The 26,962-nt window shown below is 42.2% G+C and overlaps 1 protein-coding gene across 2 annotated transcripts in view; it reads right to left on the bottom strand.

Annotated features, from left to right (window-relative positions):
• Positions 1 to 26,962, bottom strand: part of IARS2 (isoleucyl-tRNA synthetase 2, mitochondrial) — a 60,511-nt gene that overhangs the window by 6,757 nt on the left and 26,792 nt on the right. For both annotated transcript variants that reach the window (XM_018572164.1, XM_018572173.1), the window contains exons 13-18: positions 14,053 to 14,155; positions 12,822 to 12,918; positions 8,443 to 8,551; positions 4,336 to 4,438; positions 2,412 to 2,537; positions 1,074 to 1,205 (exon numbers count right to left, since the gene is read on the bottom strand). In XM_018572164.1, coding sequence (XP_018427666.1) covers positions 1,074 to 1,205; positions 2,412 to 2,537; positions 4,336 to 4,438; positions 8,443 to 8,551; positions 12,822 to 12,918; positions 14,053 to 14,155 — 670 coding nt within the window. The remainder of the gene's footprint in view (positions 1 to 1,073; positions 1,206 to 2,411; positions 2,538 to 4,335; positions 4,439 to 8,442; positions 8,552 to 12,821; positions 12,919 to 14,052; positions 14,156 to 26,962) is intronic.

Here is a 26,962-nt window from a genome sequence, read left to right as displayed (position 1 = left end):
TGGTCACTGTGCTTCCCCGAGTACAGTAGCTGTTGCGAGGCTCTTCCAGCGGGGTTGATGTTATCGTGTTTTTCGTTTTTTTTTTATATCCATCTGCTGTTTTTTGGTTTTCTTCCTCTGCGTTTATCCTTTTATTACTGTACATATTCCCTGCTGGTTACCCCTGCAACTTCTTATTATGGTTGTATAAAGTTTTTTGTCTTGTTTTTGTTTATGTGACATATGTTGTAATGTCCTATATTGTTACTTTTACAATAAAAAACTTTTTGTACCTAAAGAAGAAACAAAATAAACTAAAATAAAGCAGAAGAGAAGGAGACATCCATTGTCCTGAGGACACTACGTGAAACTGTCAGGTGTGAGGTGGTGGGTTATGTCCTTAAGTGGCAGGCTTTGACTTTTTTTGCCTAATGTTTATTTCTCGGCAGACCCCTATGCCTTAGAATTCTTTAGAGCTGTATCCCTCAATGGATGATAGAGAAAAATTAAACTTGTCATAACACAAATGCACAGGCTGCCACTGCTGACCTACTTCTATAAATGCCAGCAGCCTGGTTGTCATATTGATCCTCTGGCTTCTGTGCTTTCTAATCTGCTGACTGAAAGCAGTAAGCCGATCAGCAGATCTGATTCGAGGAGATCGATGACACCAAGGCAACTAGTATTTGTAGGAGGTCAGCAATGCCAGCCTATCATTTTCATGACAGGTTTCCTTTAAAACCACCCTTTCAACTAAAAAAAAGGCACTAACCTGTGAAAAAAAGAGCTCTATGTCCCTATTGTGTACTGCAATGACTAAAGGTCAGCAGAAGGAACCACAGAGGCCATTGGTTGCTGGGAGCTCTGCTACAGAGTGGCGTTTCAGCAGATGGGCTGATGGGAATTATGTACAATACCACGGTCTTCGCAGGTTAGTGCCTTTATTATTTTGTTGACCTCCTAAAAGGGCCACATTACTAGAACCAACCATGTGCACTCATTTTAGCACAGATTAGGCAATGTGCAGCCACCCAGCCCATGAGATCTGCAAGACCCATTATGCCTTGCCAACGGCTGATGTTCACCCTCATTACCTTACTGGTGTAGTCCTGGAGCACATGCATCATGTACTGGTCTATGATGTACATCGCTTTGCTATTAACAGAGTCTGTTTCCGGGCTGAATCCAGACAGGTTAGCCAGCATGAAACGCAGTGTGTTCCGCAGCTGAAAAGAGAAACAAAGGCTGTGAATCTAGAGGATGTTTCTTACTCTCCAATGGGCCGGTAGGGCAAGAGTGCAATGAAGACAATAGCTGATATGAGCATGGTGACTGAATATCAAGTGATAGAAAGTTTAGTCTTACCTGCCCTCCAATAATAATATTAGTTCTCAACCAAAGAGACCCTACCCTGTCCCTCCAGCCTGATGGAATGCAAAATAGAACTTCGGCCATTTGTATGCATTTATTTTTTGATAGGAAGGGGAGGTTTGTATTCTTTTTTTGTGTCTTGGCTGGGGAGATTCATCCGCTCTATTTGTCCTGAGGATCATTGTCACAGAACAGGAACAGTAATTGGGAAGAATGTTTTCATTGGGAACAATTGTGAAATGTTTCAATGGTAAGAAGTGTGATTTTCCCTTATTCATCTCTGTATCTAGAAGCATTGTGTATGAATGTCATTTTCAAAGTTCACAACACAGGCATTGAAAACTTGGCTCTTTTATAGAGGCACATGTGTTGTCAGCCGTTTAATGTAAACAATCAACAGGTGTTTCTAAGCTGTTAGAAACAAACAGAAGCTCAACTCCAGAGTCTTTGCTGTCATCTTTAAGGATCTTTGAGAATAAGTAAGTTCAAAAGCATCTAGAGAGGGCAGTTATGCCTGGCCTTAAAGTAGAACTTCAGCTGCCCTGGCAAGGCCAAGGGGATCCTGTAGTGTACGGTAGTAGTCGCAGCTACAACAGTGTATTACAGCATCTCCGGGGTCCCTGCTTCAGCCACAATGCTGAGTGACTTCCCTGTGCTGTTGAGAGTGGCTTGGTGAGCATAGCGGCCATTCAGAGGATGCCTAGTATTTTTCTCAATGAATACTAGACATTCTCTGATTGGACAATGTGCAGTGACAGCCGCGTCAAACCTTTATGCAGGCATGGTCAATTGTTGTCACCATCAGGAAACACACCTTGAGATATGTCATGCATCTGTGGCATGAAATGGCTGCACTGAGATAATACAGTATGAAAAAAGGTGAAAGAAAATTTTTTTTATGTCACTAAGCAAAGAGCTTCAGCAAAGTAGCTATTATTTTTCAGGGTTTACATCTACTTTAAGTGTTCCAAACGTTTTTTTCTATAGAATCACTGCAGCTGTGAAACATATATCTAGATACAACTTATAATATGCAGAAATATAAACATTTTTAGATGTACCTTATTTATATCCTCCCGTGCTGCATTCAGTACAGTTGGTCCAATCAGGACTTCAGTAAAGACATTGGACTCAGCCACCCACCAGCGTAAGACATCAGCTCCATAGGCCGGCTCTTTTGTTTTGTCCTATGACAAAGAAAGTAAAGTTTCAATGCATGTCAAACACAGGTATACAATGCTGAGCACATAAGCCCATAAAGCTGGCCACGCAGTGGATGAATTACGGCCAGGGTGTGGGCCCTGTCAGGCCCCAACCCACTGCCTTCCCCTTTTCCAAGCAAAAAGTTGATTTTTCAATCGACCTTTGTCAAAGGAGCTAGTCTGAAAAATCTTGGCTGAACAGTGACTTCAGCCTATCAGATGCAGCCTATCAGGCATTCTAACAGTGACTTCAGCCTATCAGGTATACTACCAGTGTCCCCCTACATGCTGTCAAAATAAAATACTCCGGATGGGGGGATTCCCCATCTATGCTGTAAGGGGGAATTTAGAAAAAACTATCAATATATATCTAGGTTCATCAACAACAACTATGTAGTGCAAAGTTTTACTTGTCTGGATATAAAATGAATAGATTGTCTTAGTAGGCCTTTGTTGGGTATGTCTATAAAAGGAAAGTCAGACTGTAAGCACCTGTGGGGGACTGATGTGACTTAAAGCAGAACTAAACCCTTCTATCCTCCTACTCGTGGGAGACGGTGCAATCTAAGCCACCATCTATCTCCAATTGTCATGGTGTTGCACCTGTGACAATCTATGGCACCAGACATTTCATGGATTGAAAGATTAGTTAATAGCTGACATAAGCACACTAGTAACTGTGACAGTCATCACCAGAGGCATGCCTTGAATAGCAGCATAAAACATGCACATTTGTTAATAAGTAGAATGTAAATGATAACTCTGCAGAAAACAACATTAGTATGTTGACTTCTACTGAACATCTCTAACTTGAGCTTTCTCATGGGAGACCGCTAAATTGGTGGGTTTAGTTACAAATTTAAAGTCCAAGTCTAGCTTGGGCAACAAAAAACAAAACTATGGATCCACCAAAAAAAGCAGTTCCTATAGTGGCAGCCTATCGTTTCACTTAATCCTTTCCGTCCGGTGTTTTATTTTCCTGCAGGATCCTTACATTTGCACTAGCCCAGTGCATATGTCTTTTACCTGAACTAAGCCCTGATGAAAGGGGACCCTCTGAGTCTCTGAAACACATTCGCTTTTCAAGGTAAAGAATTCCAATGAAATTAGAACTACACGCTACAAGATTTGTGTCTGGCACCTTCCTCCTTGTATTCCACCTGAGATACCATCCCAAGCCGAGCCAACCCTCAGCTATTACTTCTTAAAGGGAACTGTGAACATCTACTGAACAAAGCAATCCAGTGCCCCCTTTCTACCTTCCTTATCCTGGCTACGTAGATTCACCCTTTCAAATTTCTCCTGGTGACCACTGTCAGTAATGAGACAATGTTTGAGTTGTCACCAGATGGTGAGGGGAAGACTTCAATAGGGGAAACCTGTCCAGGTAACAATTGTCTAAGAGGGAAACTCCCTTGCTTTGCTGAGACATTTCTCTTATTGTGTGTCCCTGGGACAGCAAGTCATGGGGAAATTTCCCCTACGGGGCAGGGGTTTTAACCCAACTCTAGCCAAAAATATTTTGGTTATACAACATTTTCATTAAATCAATAACAGTTTTTATCTGGACAGACGTCAAAGATATTTTGCACAGTACTGATTGGGTATAAGAAGGGATGGTGGTAATAAGAAGATGGTGTAAAAAAAAGTGTCTATTGTGCAAAATGAATATTTTTATTACAGGGCTCCAATATTTCCAGGAACGATGTCTAAGTATCATTAACTAAATGAATGATTTTTTCAATTGACAGACATAAAATAGAGATGACAGTAACAATCTCACCTGACCACCATTTATGATGACATCCGGATCCACCACATTTCCAACAGATTTGGACATTTTGTCTCCTGTTTCGGACAGAACAAATCCATGGACTATTACATTCCTGAAAGACACAAAGATAGAATGACAGCATTCTCCAGAAGTTCTTATTCTAGAGTTAGATAAACTCTAATAGGCCGCACAACATCTATACAATGCAGAGACATTTCTGTAGGATGAACAGGAGCCGGACAAAGTGGAAGTAAAACAATATCTTCATTTAAATGAAAGTACAAAACCACCTTGGGAAACTTGTGGCCGGCCTCAAAACAATCTTGCCTTCATCACGAAGAACCAAATAAGGTTCTCTACAAGACAAAGCAGACAACTCGGAAACCTTTCTAGCCGAGGTAATGGCCACAACAAAGGCAACCTTTCTGGACAACAAAGAAATATCTCAAATAGGTTCAAAAGAAAGTTTTTGTAAAACATAATGTTATGGATAACCGAGTTTTTGAATATGGACAAACACATTTAATTCCTTTAAATCCACATTTAGATGAAGGCCTCTGTTGGCTTTGGGAACCATAAACAGGTTAATACCATGCCTGATCCAACAAACCTCTAACTGTGCAAAAAAGGCTCATTGAACGTTGCCAAGACATGGGAAGCCAGGATGAAAAAAAGTGGTCACTTCTCCTCCTGTAGCCTTTTTCATAATCTGATCCAGCAAAGCTCCTAAAAGTTGATCTCCCACATAGGACAAATGCAAGGAGGTTCCGCTGACCAGCATTTAGGGCCCGTTCACACCAGTTGAATTGTGTCTGCGGCACCGGAGGCACAATGTGCCTTGCGATCCTGTGCGGGCGATCGCATTGCAGCCGGGGGCGTGGCAACGGTGCCATTCACTTCAATGGCCCGCCACGCTCCCTCCCGCCCTACTAAAAAGTGAGCCGGCCGCAATGCGATGCAGTACGTTCCGGCCAGAATCGGGCCTGAACGCACTGCAACTGGTGTGAACGGGCCCTGATGCCAGACAGCTCTGTGTATCCAAATAGAAGATATAGGCATTTAAGAGAACAAGCGACAAGCATCAAGAACTACATCACACAAGAAATAAGACGCAACAGTCATTTGATCAACAATTAATAAAATTCGGATCAACTACAGCTGTCTGGAAATCTGTAAATTTCCCAATCCTTACAGAGAAACCTTTAAAAAAAAAAAAATAGAATGCAGAGGAAGAACCTGCAGACACGTTCAGGTTTATTTGAAGCTGGAATAGAAACTGAAGAATGGGAAATAACAGTGGAATCCTCTACATTTAAAGAGTAATGCACAACCCCAACTGAAAAGGCAACTGTTTCTTTCTGATGTTGAGTAATAGCAGATGACTGAAAATTGGAGTTGGATTCGTCCCATTCCCTTCAGAAGAAAAACACTCACCATCAGACAAAGAAACATCAGGAAAGAAATCACAGCAGTTTCACAAATATCAGGGATTTCTTCCTCTGAAACTACAGGCGATGAAGGAACACAACATTTTTTACCCTTCTGCACAGGGACCATAAGTGTTCCCAAACAAGAGAAAAAGCTCTCCACAGTATAAGAAAATTCAGCTTTAGTAACAAAAACGGAAGAATAACCCAATAAAGAGGAAGGTGCAGGATTAGAGACTGACAATGTATTGTCATATACTATCCTAATATCAATACAATTTGACATTCCTTCCCAGAGGGGATCTCCACTGTACATACATGGAAAGAAAGAGGAAGAGTCCTCTGAAGTCAAAGAAAGTTGTGATGAGTTACCTGCACTCCATACAGCGTGTGGACCTCTTAATACTTCTTGTGGTGCTCGCAGTGATATCATGGATAGCGTCGTGTCACCCTGAAGAAGGGAACCTGCGTGACCCTGAAACATTGGCCTTATGACATGTGACATGAGGTGACTTTAATAAATACGATAATCATTTATGTTTATTCTGTCCAGTACTGGTGATTTTCTGCTTTGTGATCCTCAGAAGTCAAGGCGAGATCTCCCCTCCGTTTGGAAATGGACATATCAGTAAAATAGATCACAAATTCTCCTCCGAAACCAATCACGGCCCTGACTGGTGTAAAGAGAAAACACCTGTACTGCAGATAGCAGTATAAAAGAATAAAGGGCTGGGTCACAGGGGATAATAGAGATCCTCGATTCCTCCAACAGATGACTGAGTTGAGTCCAACCAGCGATATATGAAGTTGAACAGAAACCGCTCGCAGACACTGCCAGTAAGGTTGCCGCGCCGCGTGTACATGCTCAACATAATAAAAAAGGGCATAATCATTTTTTAAAAATTATTCCCGACCTCTTGAAGAGATGATGGAAAAACTGAATAAAAGTAGTCAGACTCCGTATAATAAACAAGGTGTATTAAGACAGAAATGTACACAGCCCAGACGCAATGAAATGGAGGGAAAATACCCATCCCTGTAAAAATAAACGAAATACAGTCACCCACGACCCCTTGTCCCTGGTTCACCATAATAGGAATCTCCATATAACACTGGCCTGGCCATAATAAATAAAAACATGATCACGGGAAGTCTGGACCACCGCAGGACAGATAATCTTTACTAAGACCAGAAAAGACCTCTTTCTGATAACTAGAGAGACTTCCAGGATTTACCTTATCCGGCATGAATCAACTAGCAGCTCTTGATGGTAAAATCTCACAGAAGAAACAAAATGAACCAAAAAAAAAGCAGAAGAGAAGGAGACATCCATTCTCATGAGTAAAGTATATCACCAGCACACAAAAGTAAAATTTTCAACGAGAGGTCATTTTATTGATGTACACCCATCTCGTACAGCAACGTTCAGGGGCCACTCAGGGGGCCTTCATCAGGCATCCATTCTCATGAGGACACTAAGCAAAACTGGCAGGTGGGAGGTGGGGGTATATGTGCTTAAAAGGGCGGGCTTCATTTTTTTTTTTTACTAGTGTCCATTTCTCCTGGAGGCAGCAGCATAACCCTACGTCTCAGAATTCTTCAAAGCTCTGTCCCTCGATGGACAATAGAGAAAAAGGTTTTTGGCTTGACATACAGATCTTTCCATAGACATGCACAGGTTTTTTGGTGGAATATGCTTGTTTATGCAGGGGGCAGACCGGTACCAGCCACATAAACACATACAATAATACACCATACATGTATCAGCTATCAGGAAATACAACATCCTGTGATACAGTATAGTAAGATGTAGACAAATGGTATATTTTCTGGCCTACTCTACTCAGTCCAATAAAAGCAGCAATTCGCTAATTGTATGACAATTGTTTCCCAGCAAACAAACTCCAGTGTGTCTAGGTCACCGAGTTATACTTGGTAACCAGATATGAGCTGTTTTAGCACTATAGGACATAAAGTAATAAAAGGAACGATAGCACCCCAATGTAAACAAACCTTGGACTGTGCTTCTGCAGGGCTGTTCTAGTATGGTAGACTAAAGAGTAAAGGTCGAGCAGCAAAAATATAGATTATTAATGTCATTTGTTTGCATAGGGAGAGATTGTAACTGAGATCAAAGAGAATGACAGGAAAACTAAACTTCGAATATGTAAAAAGCATGGGATGGGTTGATAATGAAACCACCTATGTTATACAGTGATTCATTCTACTACCACATCATGGGTGGTCTTAAGGGCTAGTTCACACGATTGCGGCCGAAACACATTTGATCACATTCCCGCCGGCTCACTTTGCTTTGGGTCGGGAAGGGGCGTGGCGGGGGCATTGAGCTCAATAGCACCGCAGCCACGCCCCTTCGGCCGCACGGGAACGCGTGGCACATCCAATGCGTTCCGGCCACAATCGGACATCAATGTTTTGCTGAGAAATAAATCAACGTATGCAAGTAAACTGGCACAGAGAGACAGGAATAGGCATTCTGTAGTCCCACAAGGAAGAACTCAGGCAGGGCTGACAATGCATGGGATTCTGTATTTGCAGCATTTTTAAATGATAAAACATGGAGAAGTGTACAAGTATTGCAGAGATGTACTACACGCATACATACATACATACATACATACATACATACATACGTAGATGAAATGTTACAATAAAAACTGTCACTTACTTATATGGTGCTTTGTTTCTGGAAGCCACACTGGTGAGGAGGGAAGACTGAAACCATCCTCCAAGCTGGTCCTTGCCTTCAATATACACATCAGCTCTCTGTTCTGCATCTGCAACATAATACACAGGCTGAAGATTTTACACGGAACGCAAATGAACGATTTCATAGATGGAGGATAGAAACATCTGACTCGCAACTGGTCTGCTAACCCCAAACACTATACCACAACAGCCACTTAGTCCACATCCTGTGCTGATGAGGGCAAACAAGCCTGAAATAGCGGAATGCAAGTAAAAACAAAGTAGCCTGTTATATCAAGTACCTTGGACATATATAAAGCCCAGGGATGCTCCTAAAATGAATAAGAATAATCCTATACTGCTGCTAGCTAAAAAAAATGCTCCTTACTGCACAGAGAGACTAAAGGGATCTGTGACTAGTGAAGATCCTGGCGTCTCCTCCTGTACATATGACTTAAGCTCTTCTAGACTGGAAAGTTCACAGTTTAAATGAACTCAACAGCCAACACTAATGGTTACCCCCTCCCACCCAGGCCCCATACTAGCAGCGTGGACTGCTACAGCCTTAGCATGGTCACTGCAACCCACCAATCTTAATACCAGCAGCCAGTAGACAGTGTGGACAACTGGGACAATATGTAAATTATAGGGCACAACTTTTGTCAGCGATGATAAGGCAATTGGCTGCAAACATTGTTCTGGTAACCCTGTGAACAAAGGGTTGCAGTTACCTATACAAATACATGAAGTAGGCTGATTTTCGGAAAGAACTCTGTGCGTGAAGGGGAGTGCAGAGCACATACTTAAACCCAACAGGGAGCATTTTGGCAAGTGGCTGTGTGGTCTAGTCAATGCTACCTTGCTGAATTGGAGACAGATGAGTATAAGGCTGGCAGAGACGCATTATGATATAAATGTAACTGTACCAAAGGTGGTGTAACACGTTAAACATCTAGTCAGATTAAATAATAATTAGTATATCCTGAGAAATGAGTGTATGGAGCAGGACAAGCTAATGAGGAACTAAGAGTGTAAGGTTGATAGACAATGCCCAGAGCTGCAATTCCACATCAACCAAACTAAAGCTTGCCTTGCTATAGCTTTATTAACCAGACTTGCCCCGAATATAAAGTAGTTTCTACCTGATCGTGTCATTTGAAAACATACGGCACTGAAATGGCAGCAGATTTATACAAATCTAGATCAGACAAGTAAATATGTGATCTGAGGCGTAATCTAAAGCTTGTGTTTACTCTAAATCTGTGGGTCAGCATTAAAATGGGAGCAGATATGGATGTTGTAAAGCGCCAATTGCTCTGTTAAAAATTAAGCAAACAGAATAACAATGTTTACTTACACGCTGAGCGGCTGGCAGAACAACAGCTCAGCTCAGACTTCAGCAAGAACTGAGGCCCATTCACACCAGTGCGGCTGCGGATCGGCGCGGCTTCCACGCAAATTTTAAAGGGGCCTTTTTAAGTGCTTTTCAGTGCTAAAGCACAAATAGAAACGCCCAAAACTGCGCTGATCAGCGGTTCCATTGAAATCTTTATGAAAACCGGGCTGATCAGCGCGGAAACAAAAGGTCGGGGATCATTTTTGGTGGCGGGCGGATCGGATTGCGCGGTTGCATAAATGGACCCCATAGCAATGTATGGGATTGTTCATGTCGGCGGTTCCGTGTGGCGACATCGCCCTGGTTTGAACAGGGCTAAGAGTTACTAACAAAGGAATAGGCCTAGTCTGAAACTTCCCCGAAAACACCATATCAACTAAGATTTAAGTTTAGACCAGTAGGATCCTCATCCTCAGCAGATATCACGTGTATTGGTCATGTGAGTAGTCATAGAGGAAATAAATAAGTTGAGATTAGCTTCAGTGAAAATCGTATGGAGGAATGATTAGTAGACGTAGAGATATAACCATATAAATATATATTTTTCATGTAAAGTTTGAGCGCCCCCCTCCCACCTCCAGTCTCCCTGTTGGTCAATCAGGTTACCCACCATTAGGGTGAACAACGAGAAACTTTCCAGGCCAGGAAGTAGTGGGGCTCAGCTCGACTTTTATAGGATGAGTCAAGATTGGAAGCCGTCTATATCTAAACGCTCTCTGCTCATCTACACCACATTTTCCTTGGCACACACCAGACTCTTTCCAACGCCCTTTGTAACACTCTTCTAGAGCGTTCTCAGTTTAATAACAGAGCAAACATTTTAAATCATACAGTCTCTCCATATTTATCATAGTGATGTGCCCTGTGAGTTTTCAGTTTATTGATTCTTTCTTTTTTCTGGCCTGGAATTATGCTTTAAACAACTAAAACCTGTACAAACAGGAAAAAAAGCTGGTCACACACCGGATTCCACTGGGATAGTTTATTGAAGCTTGTATCACATCACTGGTGTTCCACCCAAGATCCGCCCCCTATGATGCATTTCACCCAATCACAGGCTTAGTCATAGAGACGCTCTATGACTGAGCCCTATGACGAAGGCCAGAAAGTCTGCTTGATGCAGAGATGCAATAACGGATCTAGTCGAATCCATTCAGAACTAAGGCTTTGAGTTTCAGAACGGGGAGAATGCCCTCTTTGGGTTTGGGAATGATGAGCAGGTCAGAGAAAAACCCTTGAACATGTTCTGCACCAGGGACCTTGTTCCAAGAGCCCAGAAAAACACAATGGATATTGGCCAGGTGCTGAGGGGACACCAGAAAATTGAAGAAATTAGGGAAAAGAACCAAAGCTTGTAACCCTGGGACAACACCTCTAGTACCCAAACATCTGGAATGCAAGAATTCCAAGCATCTGCAAAGGCCAGTAGACATCCCTCCCACTATGGAAAATAGGGGCATACCTTAATGTTGACGAAGGCTTGTCAGTGGATCCAGGAAGTGGGTCAGAAGGAAATCCAGGTCTGAGGGCTCTCGATATAGGAGGTCGAGGGCAGAGTAAAGCAAAACAAATGCTTCTGATATGAAGTGAAGGACCTGCTCCTTAGGTGTCTTACACTGGGGAAGTTGGGTACACTTATGATAGCATCCAACGTAGACCCAAAGTAAGTCTTCACAGACAGAGAAAGTGCAATAGTAATCCAAAGAGCTCTGAAACTGAAAAGTGCTCTGCAGCCAACATAGGCAGTACCAGTTTGGAAAGTGCTTAAACGGACCCCAGTGGCAGAAGATCATTTCCAGAGGTACTCTGCGATGTCGGCTCTAGCAGGGCCTTGTCACAGTAAGACAAAAAGCCAAGACTGGGGACAATTGTGCTGGGTGGCTGCAAGAAAGCGAAGTGACCTCCTGCACCTATATGGAGAGGAATCTACATTAAAGAGAAAAAAATGGTTGCTAGAAAAAGTATGCCAAGTCTTAAATCAGTAGAGCTAGGAAACGACATCCATCCTCCTACGATACTAGAGAAAAAAAACCCCAGAGGCATCCTGGTTATGTGATACACTATATTGCCAAAAGTATTGGGACTCCCCTACAAATCATTGGATTCAGGTATTCCGTGAAATTTCCTTGCTACTAAATATTCCGCGGTCACGGTCACCTGTTAGTGGTATTATAACAAAGTGGAAGCAACTGGGAACAACAGCAACTCAGTCACGAAGTAGTAGGCCACGTAAAATGACTGAGCGTGGTCAGCGCATGCTGAAGCGCACAGTGCGCAGAAGTCAACAACTGTCTGCAGAGTCAATAGCTACAGACCTCCAAACTTCGGGTGGCCTTCAGATTGGCACAACAATTGCCTTCTTGTCCAACATGAGTACCTGACCTCACAAATGCACTTCTGGAAGAATGGTCAAACATTTCCATAGACACACTCCTAAACCTTGTGGACGCCTTCCCAGAAGAGTTGAAGCTGTTATAGCTGCAAAGGGCGGGCCAACTCAATATTGAACCCTACGGAGTAAGACTGGGATGCCATTAAGTTCACGTACGTGTAAATGCATCCCAATACTTTTGGCAATATAGTATAGGTTATCGTCTGCTGGCCTGCAGATTTTTTGCACACCAGTGCCATATCCTCTTGTAGGCAGCACTATAATCTGAAGGCTTAAGATTTCTTGTGTTAAAGAATGGATGAGAATAATACACTGTAATGCAACAGTTTAAATTCTGTTGAATTAAACAAAGTTTATTTTGCTAATAAACTTTAGCGGTAAATAAGTGTAACATTGTCTGGAAAATATCTTTGTACAATGACACCCTGAAGCATTCATAATTACACATTTACGCAGCCTAATCATCACAAACAATGCTCTCAACCTCAACACTTGCTTTTTTCAGACAGTGTAAGTTATGAACTACCTGGCACTTGGAATTTGCCCTGTCCCGATTATAGGGATCTCATACCTTCCAACACATGAGCCCATGATGTTCCACTATCGAACCATATGTCCAAAACATCCCGTCCAGGCTCGTACTCCTGCACTTCAGCCCTGCTGCCAGCCTGGTGAGAGATGGGAAATGGAAAACTGGTGCTCCGTTACATGCATACCACTTCCTTGCAGCTTAAATATAGTAACAAAAATGAAACTGCCCCACAACACTGCTTTCAGATGGTCCCTCATTTGGAACAATCAGTACCCACCTTATCAGGTACACCTATCTAGTTTGAAATACAACCTTGAAATAGTTTGAAATACACCCTTTTGCTTTAAAAAAAACCAACTAAATGTTTTGCATTTTAGATCTAACAAGTTGCTTGTTAGATCTAATTGTGTTCATTATGGGTTTTGATACATAATGACCCACCAACTTCACAGGGTTGTGTTATTTTTTGGCCATAACCATCTGGTTTCAATCCATGATAAAGGATTTACCTAACCCCACCATCTCCATGTTATAGCTGAAACTGAATGACAAACATTTTTCAGTCATTATTCATAACATTTTGGCAAACACAGGTTAGGGGAAAGCAAAGACCTAGGCAAGTTAGCAATCCCTCCCCACCCCCCACACACACCTCTCAATCTATTTGATTGCAATTGATAAGAATTGTGATAGGCAGAGAAGCAGCCCCATTTGCACTGTCTATATTAGTATGGGCCTATGAGACACCAACTGCCTAAAAAGTCTGTTCTCCCTTGTAAAGGGACCTACAGGTGGACATATTTAACCAATAGCACGATCCCCCTGATTTACCGTAAGAGTATGAAGGATATAGCTGGGCCCCTAGGCATCCATTGAGACATAGGGGTCACCTTGTGGATGATCCGGCTCTGAGTTTTGGCGATTTTGTGCCCAATGCAGCATCACATTCCCATTCTTAACTGAGTGTGCATATTTGGGAGCATAGTGGAAAATGAAACACCCACTTCTAATCTGGTCATAATTACACATATACAAGATAGATATGTATAGATTCTGTTGCATTGCTTTTATTTACAAACTAAATCGTGGTGTAGTGAGATGGCAGAATACGTAGAATCTCCCCTGATAAGGAATACATCTGACATTCCTGCACAATCCAAAACAAAAAACAGACCAGCTACAATTGCTTCGATCTGTCATTTTACAGCCATAACTGGGTCCCAGGTGAGGTTTAGCGAGTTTTGCTTTATGCTGGTAGTGTGGAGGATACCTGTTTCAGCACGGTTTTCGGAAGTAATTCTTCTACAGGGTGTGTCCACCATACATCACTACCATGCTGCTCCACCATTGTAATGATATGTCCAATACTGTGCCTATCAGGAAAAATAAGAGAGAACCTTGAAGTACATGAGATGTGGTATATCAAAGACATTCTTCATCCATAAATTTAAAATCATTACTTCTAGCAGTATGGGAAGCTTAAAAAAAAAAATCAAAATTATAGCAAAATTATTTACAAATGAAACAGATTAGTTATAGCTAAAACTTTTTTTTTTTTTTTCCGAGTGTTGCATAAGACAAAAAAAGTTAGAGTTCCATTCACTTCTTGTCTGTGAGACTCAAAAATGTAACACTTTACTTTTGTTTGTATGTTTCTTATGTTGTAAAAAGGTCCACTTTGCACATAAACTCCAGCAATGGCTTGCATGTCATTTCTCTGGGCTTTCTGATAGTGGCACCAGAGAAATGTAACTTAATAATGTGTGTTGAAACAGTCACTTGTAGTCTCCATTGGTAACCCATGTGACACACTGATATCATTGGAAGGCTGGGACAGAGAGTTGTCACCTTATCGCAGGAAGTGCCTGAACATGGACCGCCATGGCAGGATCACCAGGTATTATTTCAAAAAAAGTTGCAGATATAAAAAAATACAGAAAACGAATGAATGAAAATGCATTTATTATAGTTTATATGAAATATTAGTGGTTGGGTTGTATCTACAAGTTATGATGGTATGCCTGTATAAGGCCAGGGGCAGACTTGCGCAATCCGGGATCGTGCGGTCCTGCACAATGCAGGTGGCGGTTTCCGTGTGACCCCATTGATTTCAATCGGGTGACATCCACGTGGAAATCGCAGAATTCGTACCTTTTTTTGCGATACACGGCACTCAGCTGTTTTGTGTCCGGGAGCACGGGTGGAATCGCGGCAGGAAACCACACGATCCGCCCGGCGCAACTGGGGTGCCATTAGAAAATAATGGCACCCACAGCGCGATCGGTGCACACCTAGCGACTCCTGACCGTGCGGCAATCTGCGTGGAATCGCGCACGATTGCCGTGCGGTGAGGTGTCGCCTAGGTGTGCACCGGCCCTAATGGAAGAATAATGGAAATATGGTAGGATATGTGAATACCTAAAGAGTAACACGTTCCTTTTTGGGTAGCATGGACAAGCAATAGTTATAAGCCAAAACATATACCCAGAGCAAGATCGGCTTTTGGTTTCTTTATGGTCACCTGAACAGGAACTGGACACAATTGCCCCCAGTATATTGTTACTGTAGTGTTTTTAGGTTATTTTGCATCTAAAAAGCAGAACAGGTATCACACACCTACAAACCTGTGTGGTCATGGGTTCAGCACACGTGTCAGTTTAAACTAATCAAGTAATTACAAGGTTCAACTTGTGAACACCATCCAGTCATCAAAAAGACAAACTTCACCTTTGGCAGATTAAGGAACAAAGGCAGACCAGTGCAGATAGCACAGAATAAATACAATATAATACATCCAGGCAATGATTGTCTGTCTCTGGGCTGATAAACTGCAGAGGGAAAGGGTAACCAGTAATGAGATCATTCAGGGTACAGGGCACGAGGAAGACACAGAGCCAATTGTGGAGTCAGCAACCCCTCGGACAGAAATAGGTGATATACTAAGGTGCAGAGTGAATCAGGCAGCCCTCAAGTGTAAAATCTATAAAAGTACCACAGAATTGTTTTAATGAAAGCTACTGAGTAAAAAAGATAAAAAATTACTTTTAAAAAGTTACTTGACGCCTTTTTCTTGTACACAGATGTGTTATTTGTTCAATGGCTTTGTTGTACAGTTAACCTACAAATTAATACTTACCCTTAAGAGAATTACTTTAACATGTTACCGTTTATATGAGACTTCTATAAAAAAAAATTATTGAACTTTTGTAGTTTAAAGCCAACAAAGTTTCACGCATTTGTATGTTTACGATACATCTGTTTTCATACTTGACACTTGTTCAGTTTTGCTTTGCTTCTTTAATAAGTCAGATTGAAATCCTAGTATCTGGATAGATATAGAGCTACATAGGAGGCTGCTGAAATCTAGCTGGGTTGTCTTCCAATAATGTAGAAGGTATTAGCAAAACATTTCCAGAATTTTGGAGGTAGTTTAGCTATAGTGGTAGGCAATGGAGGAGGAGGCAGTTTAGATAATATAGTGGTAGGCAACAGAGGTGGAGGTAGTATAGATATAGTGGTAGGCAATGGAGGTGGAGGTAGTTTAGATATAGTGGTAGGCAATGGAGGTGGAGGTAGTTTAGATATAGTGGTAGGGAATGGAGGTGAAGATAGTTTAGCTATAGTGGTAGGCAATGGAGGTAGATGTAGTATAGATATAGTGGTAGACAATGGAGGTGGAGGAAGTATAGATATAGTGGTATACAATGGAGGTGGAGGAAGTATAGATATAGTGGTAGACAATGGAGGGGTAGGTAGTATAGACATAGTGGGTAGGCAATGGAGGTGGAAGTAGTTTAGCTATAGTGGCAGGGAATGGAGGTGGAGGTAGTATAGATATAGTGGTAGGGAATGTAGGTGGAGGTCTAGGTGGAGATATAGTGGTAGGCAATGGAGGGGGAGGTAGTATAGATATAGTGGTAGGGAATGTAGGTGGAGGTCTAGGTGGAGATATAGTGGTAGGCAATGGAGGGGTAGGTAGTATAGACATAGTGGGTAGGCAATGGAGGTGGAAGTAGTTTAGCTATAGTGGCAGGGAATGGAGGTGGAGGTAGTATAGATATAGTGGTAGGGAATGTAGGTGGAGGTCTAGGTGGAGATATAGTGGTAGGCAATGGAGGTGGAGGTTGCATAGATATAGTGGTAGGGAATGGAGGTGAAGATAGTTTAGCTATATTGGTAGGCAATGGAGGTAGATGTAGTATAGATATAGTGGTAAGCAATGGAGGTGGAGGTAGTATAGATATAGTGGTAGACAATGGAGGTGGAGGTCGCATAGATATAGTGGTAGGTAATTGAGGTGGCGGTCGCATAGATATAGTGGTAGGTAATGGAGGTGGCGGTCATATAGATATAGTGGTAGACAATGGAGGGGTAGGTAGAAGAGATATAGTGGTAAGCAATGGAGGTGGAGGTAGTATAGATATAGTGGTAGGTAATGGAGGTGGAGGTAGTATAGATATAGTGGTAGGGAATGGAGGTGGAGGTCTAGGTGGAGATATAGTGGTAGGTAATGGAGGTGGAGGTAGTATAGATATAGTGGTAGGGAATGGAGGTGGAGGTCGTATAGCTATAGTGGTAGGGAATGGAGGTGGAGGTCGTATAGATATAGTGGTAGGCAGGGGAGGATTCTCACAAAACATATGGTATTTTAAAGGGGGTAAATACTCTAATAAAAGTGGATAAAGACTCATTTCTATCCCGAGCTGTAAACGGCCTTCTCTTGTCAATGTGCACTCAGATGATGTATCTGCATTATCCATTAACTGAACAATCTTCTCCTACCATAAAACTAATCCGTCCCACGCAAACGCTTATTCCCCTCATTTGTACCACAGAGTCTCAGAAAATGTAATGCAATTCAGAGCACAAATAGCTGACAAATATTTGCTAAACTCTTAAACATTAACCATGATTATTGGCCCAGATTTAATTGCTGGGCACTAAAAATAAAAAACAAAAAAATAAGGTGGAAACTGTATATAAAATTAAAGTAACCTGGCCGGAATAACAGCACAGAAAGCGCAAGCATTATGGGGAGTGGTGTCATATGTGGGTAGACATGAAAATCCTTCTGCATTCTTGCCCTTTTACACCATTCTGCGAGTGCACAAACAGGTTCGTGTTTCACACGGCGGGCTGACGCCCATTGCATGAAGCCTAAATGTGTCAAAACAGTTGAAAGAAAAATTCAACAGTAGTGACTGGAGGCAGTATGAGGGACAAGGTACTATTCTGGACAGTGCCCCACACCCTCAAAAACTGTCATCAGCAAGTAATGCAGATAGGACAGTGCAGCTTACATCGGAGAAAACTAACCAAAACTTCTATTGCATGGCCAAAACAGAAATGTCAACACATGCTTCTGATCAGTGGTGTCACAAGGGGGTTGTGCGATGAAGTCACGGCGGGGTGTCACCCGGTAACCACTCCGGGTGACACCCGGCCTTGGGACGCCCCTGCTTCTGATACACAGCAATAGGATTAGGAAATTGCAGACCTTATTTTTATTTTCCTCCCCATTCTTCTCACAGTGACCATTTTTACTAAGGGCAGATGAATCCTCTCCCTTTACTTCCTGGAACTCTGGCACATGTGACTAGGACATGTGACCATGCACATCATCTCAGGGGAGGAAAATGCCTTTCCCCTGGGATCTTGTGAGATTACAGATGAGATTTCCCAGCAATGCTCTGCTGATGTAACTTTCCCAGGATGCAACACTTGGGCACAATTACATCATTTGTGCCAAAGTGGACCAGGAAGTGGGAAAAAAATAAATTGCAAGTAAAATAAAAATATGCTTGCTTAGCTAATGAATGTAAGATGATTTCTTATCACCATTCAGAGCTGTATGCTGATGTGATTTTTTAGTCAAAGGGAGTAAAGGTCTAGTTTAATTTTTTGCTGGTGCCGCAAAAATTAAAGTGGACCTTTACTTCCTTTGACCAGTACAGGAAGTGATGCAGCATCTCTCTAATGTGAACAGAAACTGTAACAAAAGCCAACTAGTTTAAATATAGTTGCGATGGGTTGAAAAATCTGTCGGGTTTTTATGTTTCTCTGTCTGTTTCTGTTCCGGTGACACCCTCACCCACTCATTTCGTGTTCGGGATGGGAAGTGAGGGGCAACCTCCCCTATGAACACAGAAAAAAAGGAATACAAATTTGAATGCAGTTCTAAGGGCCGGCATTGATGGGCTTTTGTTGCTGTTAGGCAGGTTTTGCATTTCCATACAAGCCTATTGGAATGTAAAACCTGCTTGGAGGTGAAGCAGGTGGAATGCAGGTCAGAAGTAGGTAAAATGCACCCGTCGATAAATTCTGAATGACCTCAGAAGCGTCTCAAACTGATGTCATTGACACAAGCCCAACATCACCGATACCATTTTTTTGTTATCGAGTACAAGTACCAATATTTACCTTTTGGTACTCGCCGATATCAGTACTTCTGCTAGCATGGAGCCCGCTTCCCAGGCAATCAAGTAGCCCGGGAAGGCCAATCAGCATCGAGCCAGCTTCCTGGCCAATCAGGAAGCCAGGAGGCAGGTCATTGTTCCCTCGTGGCACTGCCGGTCACAGGAAATCTCCTTCTGACCTGAAGTTCCGGTATCGGAGCACTGACGAGTACTCGCCCAAATACTCTGTATCGGCACCTTACCAATACTAGTATCGGTGAATTCCTAATATATATACAGTCAGATCTGAATTAAAATTGGACACTGACAGAATCTTCATAATTCTGGCTCTATATGCCACCACAATGGATTTGAAATGAACGTTGGGTTTCCTCTAGGGATGCACCGATACCGATACTAGTATCGGTATCGATACCGAGTATTTGGGTGAGTACTCGTACTCGCCCAAATACTCCCATATCTAGTACGAGTACTTCCTGTATCAGGAAGCCGGGCTGCGAATCATTACACGCTGCCCGGTTTCCTGATTGGCCGGGAAACGGCTCCATGCTCTCTCGTCACTTGTGATTTCCCAGCCAATCCGGAAGCTAGGCGCCGTGTAATGATGCAGCACCGACATTCTGATTGGCCGGAAAGGCGGCGTCATGCTCCCTTGTCATCTCATGAATCATAATATTAAGAAACTGACCGTAAATCATTAGTTTGTATTGCTTCAGAAAAAATGTGACCTGTCCCTTTAAGAAAAAGTATCGGTAATTGGTATCGGCGAGTACTTGATCAAAAGTATCGGTACTCGGTCGTAAAAAAGTGGTATCGGTGCATCCCTAGTTTCCTCCTTTGTGATGCTTTGCCAGGCCTTTACTGCAGCTGTCTTCAATTATTGTTTGTTCCTTGGTCTGTCTTAAATCTTGTCTTCAGCTGGCTATTGCACCCGCCCAATGCTTGCTGTGCCCTCCTCCCTGCATGGAGGAGAGAGAGCTAAGGGACCCAGATAACTAATCGATAATGAGAATAGTTGACAACTATTCTCATAATCGATTAATCAATTAGTTGGTTGCAGCCCTACTAGTGACCTAGAATGCCGTTCCTGAACCGGGCTGGCTTTTTTAATATATTTTTTTGGCAAAGTCTAATCTGGCCTTTCTATTCTTGAGGCTTATGAATGGTTTCCACCTTGTGGTGAAACCTCTGTATTTGCTCTCCTGAAGTCTTCTCTTTATGGTAGACTTAGCTAATGATATGCCTACATCCTGGAGAGTGTTCTTCAATTGGCTGGATGTTGTGAAGGGGTTGTTCTTTACCATAGAAAAGGATCCTACGATCATCCACCACATTTTTCTGTGGACGTCCAGGCCTTTTTGTGTTGAAGAGCTCACCAGTGCATTCTTTTTCTCCTCCGAATGTACCAAACTGTTGATTTGGCCACTCCCAATGTTCCTGCTATCTCGCCGATGGATTTCTTATTTAGTTTTTGTTCTGCAGCCCAAGGATGGCCTCTTTCACTTGCATTGAGAGCTCCTCTGAATGCATGTTGTGGGTTTACAGCTTCCAAATGCGAATGCCCCACCTGGAATCAACTCCCGACCTTTCACCTGCTTAATTGATGATGAAAAAACGAAGGGATAGACAACACCTGTCCTTGGAACAGCTTTTGGGTCAACTGTCCAATTACTTTTGGTTCCTTAAAAAAGTGGGGGCTAGATATTAAAGAGCTGTAATTCCTAAACCCTTCCTTCAATTTGGATGTGTATACCCCCAACTTAAAGCTGAGAGACTGCACTTTAAGCCCCGATTTATTATGGAACTGTAACTTGAATTTATTTTGGTAAATAGCCAAAAGAGCAAAACATTTTACTGTTGCTGGAGTTGGACTTAAAGTGCTGCTAATCAAACCTCCCTAAAACTAAAGAATATAGCGAGAGCTTCAAAAGGAAGTTCTGAATTGTAGCAGACTGAACAGAACAAGCCTGAGCATTTCCAGCGCAATATAAATGTCTTCCGGCAAATGCCTCGGCCGCCAGACAATCAGTCCAGGCCTGACCTCAATGTACAGAAGAACACCGAACTACTGAACTCATCAATTACTGTTGCCTTTAAAATTTACTAAGTCAAAAAATAAAAAAATAAGGGTATACCATCTTCTTATACGAAGATCTCTGAATAATTTACCACTTGATTCTAAAGCCAGCCTTCAATTAAGAAAAATAAATAAATAAAAAAGAACAAAGCCTGTTGCTCCTTTCCTGGAACTTATCAAGCTGAAATCTGCCAGCTCCTCTCTTGGTATCAGAGTCCATAAAGACGATAAGGCCCCCTTGTAAAACTTTGCCCTGAGCTTATAAACCATTATCAGCCTGAGCTTGCATTACGTGTCAGTCGTTGGCTTCCTCACTCTGCAGGCTGTGTATACAGGAGAATATAAGCTTCGTGACAGCAGCCAATCACTAGAATATTGATCATAGACGAGGATGAGACTTATCTGGCCTGGAGGCAGACTTACATCAACTGCTAGGCAATGAAGAAAACAAAATTCTGCACATGACTGACTCTTTCCTGGATTCAGTAGAAGCACCTGAAACAGAAACCTTTTGTCTATGCCTGAGTGACACAGGTAGGAAGCTGTGTGACAAGCTCGGGTCCTGGCTTCATTCCACAACGTGCCCAGAGAACATTTTATACCACAGCACTGCTCCGTCAGAGACAAAGTTCTCCTCACCCTGCTGGTTAACATCGCCCGGGACAAGACGAACGAGCCTCGTGAAGGGTTTGTACTGATGTCTGATGCTTTCATTCAGAGAAGCAGAGGGAGGTTTAGGGGCTGAGTATTTAAGACCATGCAAAGGGGCTCACGTTTGAAGGTCTGCTATTGTGAGGTGGATAGTGAGGTTGTGATTTTTAGATACAAGAGAGGCTTGCTGATGAGATGCTTGCTGATCCAAAGCAACATTTAAAACACATATATTTTTATTTAAGGATCAGTTCATCCAAAACTAAAAAAACTTTTAGAAGATGCAAACAGACTTAATGCCAACCAATGTTTATTTTTTTTAATTCCTCCATTATAAATATTTTAACTCCATCAACCCTGCTGCAATCATGACACGAGATTACAAATGATGATTTTTTTTTAAATCCATTCTACATTAATGAGAATGAAGGAGGAGAAAAAAGTCTGATACTTAAGTGTATAATGGGTCAGGAATGGAAGGTTCGCCCACCAAAATGAACGTAGACCCAAATTTTCATTGATGGGTACACGGACCCTTGCAAATGTGTTTTATTTTAAATGTAATAAATATGGGCAGTACCACGAAAGGCAGTTATGACATATCATTATTAATATTATGAGTTATGACGTCTATGATTTCAGAGATATGTACACATTCATTTTGACCAATAATTTAGTTTATGTTGCTTCAATATCTATCTATCTTATGGCACAGTAGAGGTTAACACTTAAGGTATGACGGAGCTCAGAAGCGAGTGGCTTGCTGGCTACCTAACCCAGAGCTGCCTCCAGGGGACAAATATGATATTGGCACAAGCAATAGCTGCTAAAGACACGGGTAATGCATTCCAGGTTGCCAGCTTTACTTTCCCTTCAATGGAACAGGTTGTTGGCGACATAGAGTTTGTTATTAACCCCTTAGCACAGGGTGTGACTCCCAGGCCATGTGCACTATTTTTGAATGTCTTTCTCCTTTCTCTTTTTTACAGGACTGTTGACAAAAGACACCGGAGGCTTTAACAGCCAACGCAGAGCGGGACGTGGAAATGAAGAAGGAAGGCCTGTAGTGTGTATCAGGTGTAACAGCAACTCCATGTGGACTGATTAGAATTCCAGTGGAGATGCTGTTACTTTTGATGGGCACTTGCTGACCAGCCCGGAATAGAATTTGGGGGTTTCCTGAGGAAAACAGACATCTATATTCTGAGAGCCTTTGGGTTAACCATGTAAAGATATTTTGCAATGATGCTTATGTAAAAGGTACAATTGGACGGATCCTACTGCCTAACTCTTCAGATGTACCAAAGTCTACCATACAGTCTGGGAGAAGAGTCCCCCCGGGGTGGTGACTTAGTGGACAGTCCAATGAGAGCAACATACTTTATTCAAAATGGTGACCAGGAAGATGACCTATGAATTGACAGCCAGTTCCATTTCATCTGTCTGTCATTTCTGTAGGCCAATATTCTGGCTACCTTCACCAGCAGGACTACGGTTACCATAAGACGCTTGTAGGCCAGTTCCTACTGTAGAAAGGCAAGGGGTCCATCAACTCTATACTATTGCCATTACCAGCCTTTCTCACCCTCTGTATCCCAGAACCATTAATTTAATTTTCTCATCTCAGGGAAATGATTTTATCTATTGCCACGGTACATAAGTACCAGTAGCCAGTGGGAGAAGGGCTACCGTGGTAGTCAGTGGAAGAAGGGCCTCCTTACATCAGGGGTGGACAAATCATTATGGAATTCAGAGGCCAGTAGGATATTGTTTTTTTAGGATCCAGCTCCCTAGAGAACGACTTGAGAAAAACTTAAAGTTAGGCATTAGATGTAATTTTTAAGGCGCATTGGCTACCTGGCTCCTAGGATTTGTCCAGCCCTTGCTTACATCAATGGTTAGCAGGACAGGCAACCCCTTATATTAGTAGTCAATGTAAGAGGGTCCCCTAACATTGGTGGTTAGAGATAAAAATGTCACCCTTACAGACCGCTAAACATTGGAGTTAGTGGTTAACTAACTGAGAAATCAGTGAAAAGCCTCCACTGGTCCCATGTCAAGTTGGAGATCAATCACTGCTCGAGGAATCCCCAGCAACATTAAAAATGGCGCCTAAGGTTCCACAGAACCCTAGTTGAGAAAAGCTGGTCAATAGTGTTTGGCGATGACTTTTTCTATTGTCATCTGTGGTAGCTGCAGGGTAGCTTTTGATAAATGTGGTCAAACAATTTGACAACTGAATGAATAAATATATTTGTAACGGATAAAGCACTTCCGTACTTCTGCATACAGACCAGATACAACTCTGTTTCCAAAAGTACAAAGTTGAAACCTTTAGAAAAATACACCGTTGGGATAGAAATTAGGTGGAATTCATAGATATGGGTGTCAATGCTGGGGCGGGTATTGGGAATTCTCTGATTATTTGGGATTATATGAACCTTGAAAAACTGGAACTGTTTTGTAAAAAGTGTCTGTAAATATTCAATAAAGTAAAAGACTAAAAGTTTGATGGCGTGTCAACAACTCCATGAAAACTGATCTCTATGATACACATTCACGTCACATTCACAGAAACAATGCTCAAAAGCTGAGATCTATGCAAAGAAAACCATCATCTGTTTACACCGTCAATAAAAGATAATTGTATGTATTTTACATTATGGAGGGACATATTGCTGTATTGTCAGGTAGGGGTGCAGATCTATACATTTCATTTTTAGTAGATATTTGTATGTCACTGCATTCACTCAGACATCCTCATAAACAACTGCTGAGATCATATCTTAGCCACACAGACAATGCATTGTATTCAAACAGACCTGTTCAGCTGAGTACACACGGCCGAATTTCAGCCAATTCAGCAGGATCGGCCGAAATTAGTTTCACTGGTGACGCGATCAGCTCAACAGAAGTCGATCACTAGATTGACTTTGCCGAAAGAACATGTTGGAAATTCCCATCAGCTGCAACCACCGTTTGGGTTTTCTGACAGTGGCTGGTCCCGGTGGCCGTGTCAAAATACAAAGCTCACAACAGAAGATTTGTATATTGAGAAATCAGCCTGCAGGTTGATTTTCCAGCCTTCTATTGGCTAAAACGCCCCAGCACAGTGTCACATCAGGCCAGCTTGTAGATTTGCACTGAGAAAGGGGAACAGTAAGGTACAACTATAGAGCAGCACTAAAAAGCAAAAGCTACAAGTGTAATATCAAGCCAATATGGCTGCCCTCATGTTTTTTCCCAGCCTACTTGCTGTGTGTATTCCAACTATACTTTTTCTGTTTGTGTTCTGCATGTGTGTGCTGTCTGCATAAGCTCTACCTGGGCTTTCTCCGTGTGGGCTCTCTACCTGGGCATTCTCTGTGTGGGCTCTCTACCTGGGCATTCTCTGTGTGGGCTCTCTACCTGGGCATTCTCTGTGTGGGCTCTCTACCTGGGCATTCTCTGTGTGGGCTCTCTACCTGGGCACTCTGTCAATGCTCTGTCTGTGCCTTCCTTGTGTGGGCATGCGTGCTATCTGGGAATTCTATGTGTGTTTTGTTTGCCTATTCTCTACGCGCGCGCTGTCTGGGCCCTCTCTGTCTGCGCTCTCTTTGTGTGTCCTGTCTGCATGTGCACTATCTGTATGTGCTTTGTGTGCATGTGCATGTCCTATTCTGTGTTCTCTGTAGGCCCTGTGTGTACAGTGTCTGTAAACTGACTGTGTATGCTCTGGGGTTGCAATCACTATAGCGTGTGCATGACAACAATAGAGGAAAAGAAGCAGCCACACAGGAACAAGAGAGCAGGGAGGTAGATAGTACATGAACCCAAGTATGACTGCAAGCAGAAACTGCCCAGGAAACAGAAAGCTCTCATCTGTAAAGGAAAGCCCGGAGGAGGGAATGCAACACTGAGGAACGGAGCAGGTCATTGACAGACTCAATGATGGCATAAAACTGAATGAAGAAGACTCCTGTGCTGCTGACATGAAACAGAAAGCGCTCGTCTCTTATTATACAGAATCTAAAACTGTCCTAATTGGCACTAAAAGGAGTATACATCAAGCACACATCAATTAAAAACAAACAATAATGTAATGCAGAACAGACCATAAAAAGAATAATGAAAGGGGGGCAATTCTCATTTATAATGACAGCTAGAATTGAATTACTTTTAAAAATATGCAGCAGCAAAGGACATCAGATTCACATACTTTGCTCAGGCATGAACTAATTAAAAAAAACAATTAATCTGACTCCCTTAGGGCAAGAGAAGCTTTTCGCGCTGTACTCCGGCATGTACTGTGCTGCCAGTTAGTATGGAGTAGATGGAAACAGTGTACGAGTTAAATCCAATTTTGTCTTGTCATTAGAACAGGAATAGAGGGAAAATCTTCCAATGGGAACAACCAGGAACTTCCCTCAGTTTGGAGAGAGTTCCTTTTACTACCTGGCTGTGGGACAGGAAGTAAAAGGAAAATCTTCAAAATAACAAATCTAAAAGGGGTTATAACCCTCCCCGAGTTTATTAAAAAAAAAGTTTAACTACAAAAATCTGTGCATGAATGACTGAATGAACAGACGATGAATTGAATGAATCAACAGAGTGAAGACAAAAGGCAGTTTCCCAATTAACAAATTAAATTTATAAACAATTATACCTATTATATGAAGCTATATACAGTATATGTTCTATGTATATGCAAACTTCTTCACATATAAAATTAAACCATTACAAGTACCAGAAAATAACGTCACATGATCTTTCTCCATATACAGGCAGTCCCCGGGTTACGAACAAGATAGGGTCTATATGTTTGTTCTTGAGTTGAATTTGTATGTAAGTTGGAACAGGTATATTTTTAAGTGTAACTTCAGCCCCAAATTTTTGTTTTGGATAGCATATGGAAGGGTTAACACGCTGTAACGTTTGTTTTGTTCTGTGTGCTCCTGTTCAGAAGATTTCACCCCACTTTCTGTCCCTGTGACAATAGGATTTTGAAAATTGGAAACAAGGATTGGTGATAAGGCTTCAGTGGAGACACCTTTTTT

Source organism: Nanorana parkeri, unplaced genomic scaffold (genome assembly GCF_000935625.1).
Source record: "Nanorana parkeri isolate BGI_ZX_2015 unplaced genomic scaffold, ASM93562v1 scaffold43, whole genome shotgun sequence".
Lineage (NCBI taxonomy): Eukaryota > Metazoa > Chordata > Amphibia > Anura > Dicroglossidae > Nanorana > Nanorana parkeri.
The sequence above is the reverse complement of the archived record's forward strand: the minus strand, read 5'-3'. Positions and strand labels throughout refer to the sequence as shown.